We start from the raw sequence: 12,792 nt of genomic DNA, 5'->3' as shown, positions 1-12,792 counted from the left end.
ACTTTTCTATTCCCTTTTCCCCTGTATCCTAACTCCTGCATCTTCCTTCACATTGCCCTAATTTCTGGTTTGCCTTTTCTTATGGATTCAAGAGACTTTTCAACCGTTCTTCCAGTTCAATGTCATGTCTCAGAATTTGCTTGTTGGGCAAATGACACCAAAGGGAGCCGGTGTCTGATTACAAAGGTGTGCCCAATAACTCAGAATTAGTAATAGACATTATTTTTAAGGCACAATCAAATTTAAGTTTACTTTCAAATTTAAATAAGTAGCATCATGTATGCTTAACATTTGTTAAATTTTGCATTGTATATCTGCTGTATTACACAGAAATTTCCGTTGCCATGGACATGTCACTAAATGTAACGCTTTGCATCCAGTGCTATCATTTTGCAGAGTGTAATGTAAGGCCTCTATTAAAGTCCTTTAATGTTCATTCTTGACACTGAAGCAATGCATTTTCCTATGTACTCACACAGAGGCATCTATATTCGTGTTCCACCCTGGTCTTGCCTAACTGAAGGAATATTTGGAATAATTGCACTCTTTGAATGGGAAGGTCCTCCAGTAGATAACTGCAGAATATTACCAGTAACATTTAGCGTCTTGAACTAAACAAAAGTTTGGAAAGGTTGTATAATATGAGTTTTCAGAATATAAAGACTATATACTTAAATACATTATTTTCTGTTTTTCTTTGCAGGTGTCACTTTAAATTTCAAATTTGCTTCACCTAACTGTAATTCATCAGAACATAAACAGTGGCCCAGGTCTCAGCAGCATTTGAATTAGTTGACATCAGTCAGCCATCCAGACAAGATGGAAGATTCATATCAAGACAGGACTTCTTTAGTGAAAGGGGCAAAAGATATTGCAAGGGAAGTGAAAAGGCAAACAGCCAAAAAGGCTAATAAGGTAATGGACAAAGCTCAAGATGGTTACACACAAAGATCTTATGCCCAATTTCAAGACGAGGAAGATGATGATTATTACGTCCGAGACGGAACTTATAATGGAGAAGCCAATGACGATGAAGGATCTAGTGATGCCACAGAAGGGCACGATGAAGACGACGAGGTTTATGAAGGTGAATATCAAGGAATACCAAATCATGGCCAAACGAAGGATGGTCTGGTAGCCTTGGGGCAGCCGATCTCTGACGAGTATAAGGACCGCAGTGTTCTGGAAACTGAGAGAAAAGCTGATGAAGAAGAGCTGGCTCAGCAGTTTGAGCTAATCATTCAGGAATGCGGGCATGGGCGCTTTCAGTGGGCCCTCTTCTTTGTCCTCGGAATGGCATTGATGGCTGATGGAGTGGAGGTGTTTGTGGTTGGGTTTGTTTTACCCAGCGCAGAAACTGACATGTGCATACCAAACTCAGGATCAGGGTGGCTTGGTAAGTGCAATTTATTTTTCATTTTCTGCTTTTCTGCCATTTCTTAACTTACATAAACATTCATGTACATGGTTGGAAATTTGCATGGAATTTTACTTTGAGTAAGTTATGGTGCTATAACCAGAAGAACAAAGGGCTAGATGCTTAACCTACTTTAATGGCCTCAGACACTTCAAATCAGAGTTTACTTGCGCAATAATCTTTTGCGCAAAATACAAATTCCATTTTAAGAGTCAGTAAAGTTTTAACGATCCCTTAAAATGTGATTTTGACTGGATACTGTTTTTCTGTTTGGAAGGAGCATGCTGTGGACATCAAAATGTGATGCAAGACAACAAATCAAATCGTTTCTCAATCATATCAAATAATATTGATCAGTATGATGCTTTGAAGCCATTTTAAGTACAAACAAATATGGGCAAAGACAGTATAATCTGCTGAGAATGTATTACATATGGAAACCGTTTGACTTTTATTACAATTAGGTGGATATTCATTAATGTTTTGACTGGTTCTATATGTACACCGGGGGAGAGGCGGTACCCAACACCAAAATCTTTTTCTGGGCAGGTAATGTGTGAGATTCCATGACCTATCTGTAGGCTTTAATACAGTATAATTATAATCCACCCTTAAATGGCTAGCAATTTAAACATGTGCTTTCCAAGATCAATATATAAATATGTACAAGTGCCTCCTGTCCGAGTGCCCTTTAATAGGAACCAGTGATATCATTCTGTCGGGCCTGACCCAATGTCGATTGGCCTGAATACTTCTCTCTGCCCTTCACTTTCTGTGCTCAACTTTTATAACCTAATCTTACTGTTGTTAAGAACTCTTAGTGAAAACAGCTGACAGAAAGGGGCCTGATGCCCTTTCAAATATTTTTGTTCAACCAGATGGTATTCTTTTGAATAGGGGGGAGTAACAAAGAGAGAGCGAGGAAGGACAATGGGGTACGTCTTTTCCCCTTGATTAACAGTAGTTTTAGAACAAAGTGGACAGACCCATGAATGAATCCTCCTGTCAGGACGGCTCAGTACGGTGCACTGGAGTACAAGAAACCCAAAAGGTTTCTTGTACTCCAGTACTCACTCACCAACCTAGCTGGTGGCATGATTGGGTTCCCAGATGGGCGGCTGAATGCAACCCAGCTGTGCTTCGATGCCTGAGTTACAGCGAAGCCGTTTTTTGTTTTTTGAATGTGATGTGTGCTCTGAGTGGTGAGATAAAAAAATAACTCTGGGATCCCCTGCTGAAAAAGTTTTATTCACATAGTCCCAGGACACAGTTAAAAACAGTGCAGGGATATAGTGAGGATGATCTTCGTTATCCCCTAAATACTGGTCAACATGTTTCAGCTTCATAAACAATAATGAGGCTTTCGTCTGGACCATCAAACGTGAATTGTGATGTGGCAAAAAAGAAGCCACATGAGTTTTTTCTTTCAGCACATATGCTAAGGTGTGCTGTGCATGCAGTGGTATAACCGTACTTACGCACCCATCAACTGGTTAAAACACTAGCTACATAAATAGAGTAACTATAATGTATCCCGGAAGGGGGGATTTCTGTAGTCAAATATTCATCAAGTCTGACCGCCCGCCTGGCTGACCTATTTCAGTCTTCTCTGGATACTGCTGATTTTTTTGAATATCAACAAAAGAAAGACATGTAGTTGTTAACATTCCAGAAACTCTTAGAAATCAATAAAAAACTAATGGGAAGAAACATTGCAAATATTTTCACATACACTTGATTATCACACCGCAGAACACAATAATATAAACCAAACGTGCATCGTTTGAATCATACTTGTTCATTATTTTGATAATTTCTTGGCACATGTTACTCAAGCAAAGGCATACCCAGGATAGAAAACCACAATATTTATGGCAGAGCATTCGTGTCAGAGGTCTTCAATAAAGTATTCCAAGACATTATCTGGTATACAGGAAAATGTTGATTGGCTAACAAGACAGATCAATAGTTATCGCAGTAATAAACTGCCTTATAACGACAACATAATCCACCAATTGCCTCAATAACCTAACAGTTGAGCCACTCATTCAGCCAAGCCATTCATTCTCACATTTCATCATATCTCATCACGCACTTTGTAGTGGCACACAGTACGGGAAACACTCTTACAAAAAAACAGAATACTGCATTGTGAGTAGTAGTGCTATGTATGTATTTATGTGCTGGTTTTATATATCACAAATCAGGCTGAAAAGTGAAGATGTATTTGGAGAGTAGGCTGATTTCTAAAAGAGATAGTGGACTATTACTGCTTCATGATGTTGTGTTCTTTTAAGAGGGGTGCCTTCTGCTCTTTTCTAAATTAGAGGAGGGCAAGTACAGTCCTGAGTATACCTGGATCTCTGTTCTCGATACTGGGTGCATGGATGGAGACGGCTTAGTGTTCTATTTTTGCTGTTGGCTTAAACACAAGTTTTGAAGCCCTTCTGCTTCATATCATTGAGTGAGACTTGAGTACTTGTTACATGTTGTTGTTGGTGAACTTCTGGCATGCTGCTGTGGTGGGCTACGCTTCTGGTAGGTGCTGGTCATCCAGGTCTGGATGAGGTTCAAACAGTGTTTGAAGTGTAAGCTGTCTGCAGTACAGGCAACCTTCAAATATAGTGTGCGTCATCAGCGAGGTTGTGAACTTTGATGTTGTTATCTGTGAGTAGGGCTTCATGTAGAAGTTTAAGAGGACAGGGGACAAGATGGAACCCTTGAGGAACTCTTCAAGTGATCACAATCGTCAGGGACCTATAGGTGCCATGTGAACAAATTGGTGTCAGGTGGATAGGCATGAGGAAATGTACTGAAGACATTTCCCATGAATCCCATTTGAGACTTTAGAGTGTAGAGGAGAGTTTGGTGATCAACACTTTTGAACTCAGCTGAGAGGTTCAGTAATATCAGGAAGAATAGGTCATCTTTATCTGTGGCCAAGAGGGCATCATCTATGATTTGCAATGTAGCTAGTCTACATGCTGCAGCGTGATCTGAAGCAGATTGATAATAGTACAGGCGATGGTTGGTGTTGATGTGGCCTTGACTATACAACTTTTTCAATGATTTTGATGATTACAGGTAGATGTGGTCTGGGCCAGTAGCTGGTAAGAGTGTCAGGGTCTTGTGTAGGTTTCCTCAGGAGTGAGAACACATAACCTGCCTTGAGGGTTTCAGGGAAGATGATGACTGAAGGAGGTTCTGGCAATGATGAGTAGGGGTGAAAGGCCTTCTCCAGGGAGGACTTTGATGAAGTGAGATGGTAAGATTTTATCTTCAGAAGTGGTGGTTTTCAAGGAATTGAGGATGTCGACAGCAAAGCCTTTGAGAGACAGGAGTATGATGGACGACCATTATGAGATGCAGCCGGGTGCAGTTGGTGTCTGTGGAGAAACAGGTATGGTGTTGTCAATGTGCTTTGTAGTTTCTGTATTTCTTCCTTGAAGAAGTGGTGGATGGAATTGTACTTGTCTGTGAAGTGTGGGACAGGAGGTTCAAGTAAGGGGTTATTATTTTGAAGTGTTCTGCTTCTGTTGGCAGGTTTGTTGATAGCATTGGTAAAGTGTTTAACTTTGGCTGATGTCACTCTATTCCCCACATCCATGCATTGGCTTCAGAGGCAGCATTGAAAGAGGGGCAATGCTGTACATTTTTAGAAGCATCCTTGTGGACTATCATTTTATTCATTGGCGTACTAAAATGTAACAGACTACAATAATCCAAATCGTTAAAATTTCAGTGGCAATCTAAGCGGGTAAAATCACTTAATCGCAGATCTCTTTCTAGATTTTACTTCATTGTATATAAACTGGACTAAAAAGCTGGATACATTTGGTAAGGGGAGGGGGATATTTTTCAAATGACAGAGGAGGTATGAGATCACAGGCAATGGATGGGCTCGTCCACCTTTTGCAATGAAAGCTTAGAGGCTGAGAGCATGTTTGCCTGTCTCTGAACCTAGGCTTCTTTGTATTTGACTAAATGCTCATTAGAATGCTAGCAAGTGTTTAAAGGCTGCTGTTGATATCGTGACTTACTTTCCAAGGCGTTTTAATTGCTATTCAAAAGCACTACTCCCACTCAGACGCAATATACAATGCATGTGAAAAACAGCCATTATATCAAATTGTAACCTTTACAAGGTCGTGGGATAGGATGAAAGCCACTTTGCCATCTGCCAGAACACTTCAGGATGTTTATTCTTCTTAAAAAAGAAGTTGCTCTTTTAAACTATCATCTGGACAGCAAACACAGATCTATTTTAATGAACAAGTTCACCTAATAATCACACTAAAAGAAAGCGTAAGGAGTTTGTGCTCCCAAGTACCAGCACGTGTTATAAGTAATAGTCTCGAATTACTCTACTGAGCCAAAATTCTCTGGAAGGAACCTTGGATGTCTATATCATTAGAAATAATACTTCGGAAAATATTATTCAACAACCAGAAAATGGATTGAGTTTCTGCTGTTCTAGCCAGGTGCAACTTCACAGTATTGGACTTTTGGAAGAGATGAAAATGAAGAAATAGTAATCCATTTCAGTGCACAGTATGGAAAGATCAAGTCAATAGCCCTGGCCTTCTTTCAGTTTCTCCACATAAGTTTGTACAGAAATATTTGCAAAATATTCCTATCTTCTCTACAGGCATTCATATTTCAAAACCTAAGATCTCCTAGACACCTAGCTGATGAGCCATAACTAGTGTGAAACCGGTCCTGGACTGCTTGTGTTCCTATTCACGGAGGCTTGTTGTGGTTCAGGGCTGAGCTGTTCCCCTTAGAGCATTTTTTAGAGTGATTTGCTTATGGCTGTGTTCAAACTGAGTTGGCATAATGTGCAAAATAATGATGGACTGGGTTGCTGCCCGAATGATGACCAGTTGCTGAGATTAATTCAAGCATTCCATCCATCACTTTTTTGTACACTTTAGTGTGTCACCCTAAGTGGGACAAGTATGCTGAGATGTGGGTCAAGTGCACCCTGTGTCACTGGAACCAAGATATACCGGGCTGATGAGCTCTAACTAGTGCGAAACCAGTTCTGGATTGCTTATGTTCTCATTTATTGAGGCTTGTTGTGGTTCACGTAGTACCTGACTTGGCAGTTCTGGCTGGCCTGTTTCCACTGGAGTAGTGTCAAGACTGATTTTTACATGGCTGTGTCCAAACAGAGGTGGAATGGTTTGCAAAATAACAATGGACTTGGATGCAACCTGAGTGATTGCCAGTGGCTGAGATTAATTCAACTATTCTACCCATCACCTTTTTGTATACTTTAGTGTGTTGCCCTACGTGGGACTAGTGTGCTGAGATGTGGGTCCTGTGCACACTGTGTAATTGGAACCAATATAGACCTGGCCAATGAGCCCTAACTAGGGGAAACCGGTCCTGGCTTGCTTGTATTCCCATTCAGGGATGCTGGTCCTGGCAGTTCGGACTGCACTGTTTCCATTAGAACAGGGTTAAGACTGATTTGCATATGGTTGGGGCCAAACTAAGGTGGCAGCTTGTGCAAAATAATGATGGACTGGAGGCTGAGAATAGATCAAACATCTCATCTATCACTTTTTTGTATACTTTAGTGATTTAAAGCAGAAGCACTGTCACCCAGAGGCTCAAGACATAAAATATACACACAATGCAAGGAGGGGAGATAAAGATGTGACAGAGATCTTCAATTTTATAAAAGGAGTAAGAGCGTACAGCAAGCATATGTTTTTAATTGGAAGTCTACCTATTGAATTAGGAATGACGTATGATGTGGAAGGGGAATGTTAGGATGTAGCATGATAAGATAACAGTAGACAGTTAAAGAATTGTACAGCTTACTAGTTACAAGGTGAGGCAACAAATGAATTGAAAAACGGCATCAGAGCGAGTGTCATGGTGGAGGGAATCCTAATGCAACAGACCATGTAGTGTCTGTGTGAAGACAAGGACATACCTCTAGTGCAATTGTCTTGTTGATGACTGACCATTACATTAAGCAGGTAGCTTCCTTGGCTTTGGTACAAAAAGGACATACCTCAAGCATAGTTTTCATACAAATGACCAGGTAACAAATAGAACAGGTACCTCTTACATCATTTTAATGCAGGCAACACACAAGTGTAAGTCACATCATGAGTATCATTTTTGTGAAAATTATTCTTGGAAACAGTAATGCAATTTCGAACACCTCTATATAATGAATACATCCAGATTGCCTTGCTTTAGAACAGTGGCACTGTAAGAAATTGGGTTATTATTGGTGAGTATGGGATCCCCAAAAAACATAATAAGCACATTCCATGTCAGGGTGGCACTTGTATACCCAGTACCAACCTGCGTATGGAGGAAACTCCCTTTGTCTAACCATAAGTTGGTTGTGGCCCGTTCTTCCCTTTTCCCTGGGTTTGGCTCCAGTCTGTCTAGGTGGACAAAACTCAGGCAGGCCCAGGTGTGCTCTGCACTTGCCAGTGACTGGGTAGGCATCTTTAGAAGTAGGAAAGGGGATGAGCACAGCCCTCAGGCTACCATTTGAAGTTCAGGAGAGGCTGTGTACAACCCCCAACGCCATCCAGCTCAGGAGAGGATCACCCCTTCCCACGCCCAAGGCCCTTTTGTCTCCTATCTGGAAGGCATACACATCACACCACAGGAGAGCCGTTAACAGTAATGTTTCCCTGGACACTTGGCAAAGACCACATTTGGTTGCTGCAGGAAAATGCCAACTTTCTAAAAGTGGGATTTTTAAAATAGTGATTTTAAATCTGACTTTACAATTAAAGATGATTTTAAATTAAAATTCAACCGAGTGGAAGAATTATTTATCTGCTTGCAAACTAAAGTTATCACTTATTAAGTGTAATAATGTAAGCCAGTGTTAGTCTATGGGAGAGCTAGCCTTCCTGGAGTGAAAAAGACTCTGGGTGGTTTTACAATCGCAGGACATGTAAAACGTAAGTACACATGTACCACTTAATAATTACTTATGAGCCTTTGAGGCAGTAGCGGCTCGTGGAGGGAGTGCCGTGTGGAGGGTAGCACAGGTGTGGGAGTAGCAGGGTGGGGGGTAGTAAACTCCGGCTCATGGCCGACCGGAGTAATGTAAATAAATAAATAAATAAAGCGAATGTGATTGCGCGCACTGAAATACCAAATGCGTTTCAGCGCGCGCAATGAAATTTGCTTCTTTTATTTATTTATTTACATTACTCTAGTCGGCCGTGAGTCGGAGTTTACAACCTTCACCCTGCCCCTCCACTGCCCCGCCCCACCGCCCCACGGCACTCCATTCACGAGCCGCTATTGCTTCAGGTTTGCCTTAGAGGTGACTAATAAATTTTTTAAAGGAAGGTTTCGGCCTGGAAAAATGTTATTTTGCTGCATCAAAAATAGCGGTGGGCATAATTCGTGTAATTTGCTGCAGCGTGATTAGGCGGAAAAACAGCTAAATTACACAAGATCAGGCAGAAATATTTGCTGAGGATAACCCACTATTAAGCGCTATTTTCTTAATGGAAAATGCACCCTTGCAACCAAAATTTACCTGAGGATACATTTTGCACTAAGGAAATATCTCTGAATGCAACAGAACTCGATCAGCAGCAGGCACTCGTGCTCGCTACTTTTGTTGTTCCTGTGCTTCTGTAGTTGGATTGTTGTGCCAAATTAGACATAATTATGCAAACTGGTGTAATCATACAATTTCGATTCAAACAGGAACATGTAATTGCCAAAATTACTCAAGTTACTCCGGGATAATTACAATTTCACACAGGCCTTGTCAAAATGGCAGTTTGAAACTGCTCTACAGGCTCCTGTGGCATGCCTGAAGCATATTCTACAGGGCTAATTTAATGGATGGCACAATGAGTCCTGCAGCCCACTTGTAGCATTTAACTTACAGGCCCTGGGAACATGTAGCACCATTTACTGGGGACTAAATCAAATGTGCCCATTGGGTGTGTACCAATTTGATTATATTTGGAAAGAAAGACCACAAGCAATTTACTAGTGTGTAGAAGGATTAAAATGTGAAGCATCTTAATGCCAACAAAAACGGGTGCAGCAAAAAGTTGGGCAGTGAAGGCAAAAGTCTGGGGGAATGTCTTGCAAAAGAGGGTCACTTCGAACAGGTGCACAATTGACTTAAATGCATTTGCTGACTGGTACCAACACCACCTATCACTGAAAAAGCCTCCGAAATTTAAACATGAGATATGAATTAGAATTGCAATGAAATAGATAAAAACATTATTTTTAATTCTTTTATTTTAACAAAGACATTAGTCTTTGAAGGTCTCTAACAAAGGTGCATCACCTGCCACCTGTCAGGATTAGCAATGCTCTCTGTTTATTTAGGAATAAACTATGCCTCAGAAAAATGACATTCCGAAATCCATGCTGCCATGACTTTGGTGTTTTTCCAAGAAAATTTACAATCAGAATAGATGCTTCCAGCAATCAGACACCCCTTGAGTAATGCCTCAGCTCTTGATTAGGCAAACCATTGTGAAGTCCATAAACATGTTTACAAGTGATTGCTTAGTTCTACGGGGAAAAAAGATGCCGTACAATAATGGTGAAACCCTGCCACTATAATTACAGCCCAATTGGCATTTCTAGCAGAAATCTTCCATTTTCAAACCTGCCAATCTCTGCGTGAATTGTGCGGAACTTTAGAATGCAGTTTGACAGGTAGCATCCATTAAATGTCTTTAAAGAAAACATGTGCGTGCAATATTAAGAAACCACCTCTTGGAATTCCTTTCAAATTATGCTTAAACAAAAGAAAGCGAATCATAAGAATGTATTTGTCATTTGTACATGTGAAGGAGTGGAAGGTTCAATATTTGAAAGAGAAAATAGGAAGGGGGTTCGTGTGCTTTGCCCCTGCGTTCACAGAGCAGTGTAAAAACAGCTTAGAAAGAAACAGGGCTAGCCAATAAAACGCCCACGCTGCTTGGGGTTATCTAAACGAAAATCACCTGTAGATGTTGGTGTAAATGAGACAGGGCTCTGTAGACAAACGTTCTACATCAGTGCTATCATTGTTTCATTCCCGCCTGTGAAGTCAGAATGTGTTATTGTGTGCTATTCAAACACGCCGCAGCTCCTTTGTCGTGGCTAATGCATAAAGCTCATGCAATTTAATTATTTCAGTGTTTGCTTTCTGTATAACTGAATCATTTGAGCACGCTTTTGTTCAGTGACAAAATGCAGGCATCTTTTAAAGAAACTCAAATACACTCAGCTATAACGAATGAAGGATTACTCTTCAGACATACAACTCTTTACAGAAATACTGTGCATGACTAACATATGCTACGTGTATATTTCTCTTTTACTATGCAGCGAGCTTATGCAGCCAGCAGGCTCAAGATGCTCTTTAGATGCTGGTGTTGCAGCGGAAACAATAAACATCGAATTTTAACCTTAACACTCCTTCTGGGCCTATACGGGTAGGATTTGTACTCACATTCTATACTTCACCTCACAGGGGCGGCTGTTCCACAAGAGCAGAGGAGCGTTGCCCATCCTGCTGCGAGTGCAGCAGACAAACACACATAAATAAAGTGGTATCATAATGCCATTTTATGTGGGGAGGGGCTGCATCCTGCTATTGCAGGATTACTGCTGCCCCTTTCAGTGCGCATGTTGGCTTGGCTGGCTGGCTACCTACAGCCAGCCCGGCATGCGCACTGTAGACCCAGCAATACCCAGGCTGTGAAACAGCTGGGGATTGCTGGCACAGGGTCTCAGCCTCAAAATGAGTGCTGGGTTAGCCTGCTCCCACTAATCCTGGAGCTGCCCCATGCTCTCCATGCCACTGGCAGTTTCGACGGGACTGTTCCCATTGGGTGCAGGGTCAAGACTGATTTGCATATGGCTGGGTACAAATTGGAATGGCATGGGGAGCACAAAAGCGATAGATTTAGTCCCAGATCTCTGTACTTGGGTGAATGTATGACGTTTTTCTGCATTCTGTCCATCAATTGTTGTTTTTGCATCTGTCACCCCGAGTGGGACGGGTATGCCCAGACGAGGGTCCCATGCGCTCCATGCCACTGGAGTCAAGCTATTCTGACTCATGAGTGCGAAACCCGAAACCGGTCCTAGGATGCTTGTTTCCAGTACAGGGAGGACCTGGCCTGGCAGTTCGGGCTGGAATGTTCCCATTGGGCATAGGGACAAGACTGATTTGTATATGGCTGGGTTCAAATTGGAATGGCAAGGGGAGGAAACATCAATGGGTTTAGGACCAAATCTCTGTACTGGGGTGAATGTATGACATTGTTTTGCATTCTGTCCATCAATTGTTGTTTTTGCATTTGTCACCCCGATTGGGACGGGTATGCCCAGACGTGGATCCCATGCTCTCCATGCCACTGGAGTCAAGCTATCCTGGCTGATGAGGGGTGAAACCCCAAAACCGGTCCTAGGATGCTTGTTTCCAGTCCAGTGAGGACTTGGCTTGGTAGTTCAGGCTGGTATGTTCCCATTGGGTGCAAGGTCTTGACTGATTTGCATATGGCTCGGTTCAAATTCAAATGGCATGGGGAGCAACAAAATAATGGATTTGGACCCATATCTCTGTACTGGGGTGAATGTATGGCATTGTTCTGCATTCTGTCCATCAATTGTTTTTTTTGCTCATGCTGAAAACAGCATGAGGACAGCTTCAGGATTGGTTGGATTTGCGTTCAACTGAGCAGACAGGAAGTTCTTCCATTCCTGCTCATGGACATGGGGGGGAAATGCCATGCCGCGAAGGAGTGCCGCATTTATGGTTAGTTGGCGCTGTCGTGTCACACCATATTTTAGAACCCCTAGCTACCACCACAGAGGTGATGGTCCTCCAATGGACATTTCTCTATCATAGTGAGGGGTGAGAAATCAGGATATCCCACTCTCAGCCACCCAATGAGAATGACTAATTGGAAGACTTACCCGCCTGACAAGAATCATGCAACCAAGAGCTCTGCCTTGGCTACACAGAACAAGGGCAACTGAACCTGATGTTCTGAGAATCATCTATGATTCTCTCTATTAGACATTTAAAAATCAATCAGATAATTGTAGGCACAGTTTCTGTGGAAAGAACATCAAAACACAATAAATGATGTAGACAAATTTTGACAATTTGGTTAAACATCTAAATTCAAAACACACAAGTAACATTTTAAGAAGCTCAGTCATTAATCTAACAGCTTAAAGCATATAACCACACACCCAGTCGAGTAAATCTATCCCTAAATTAAAGAATCCATAAAGAGGATGGTTTTGAATTAATAATTTCTAACACTAACAAAGGCTGAAGGTTGGCTCACAAAGGTTCTCTTAGGATGGGCAAAGGGATCAAGTAAAAGTCCATTAGGGGAAAAGTC

General features: G+C 41.7%; 1 protein-coding gene across 1 annotated transcript in view; it reads left to right on the top strand.

Annotated features, from left to right (window-relative positions):
• Nucleotides 1-718: 718 nt before the first annotated feature.
• SV2C (synaptic vesicle glycoprotein 2C) overlaps nt 719-12,792 on the top strand; it is a 532,655-nt gene continuing 520,581 nt past the window's right edge. The window contains exon 1 of the mRNA XM_086962974.1: nt 719-1,396. Within this exon, the coding sequence (XP_086819100.1) occupies nt 820-1,396 (577 nt within the window). The 5' untranslated portion in view covers nt 719-819. The remainder of the gene's footprint in view (nt 1,397-12,792) is intronic.

The sequence above is a fragment of the Lissotriton vulgaris genome, chromosome 3_1 (assembly GCF_964263255.1).
Source record: "Lissotriton vulgaris chromosome 3_1, aLisVul1.2, whole genome shotgun sequence".
Taxonomy (NCBI): Eukaryota; Metazoa; Chordata; class Amphibia; order Caudata; family Salamandridae; genus Lissotriton; species Lissotriton vulgaris.
This window is presented reverse-complemented; position numbering and strand designations above follow the sequence as displayed.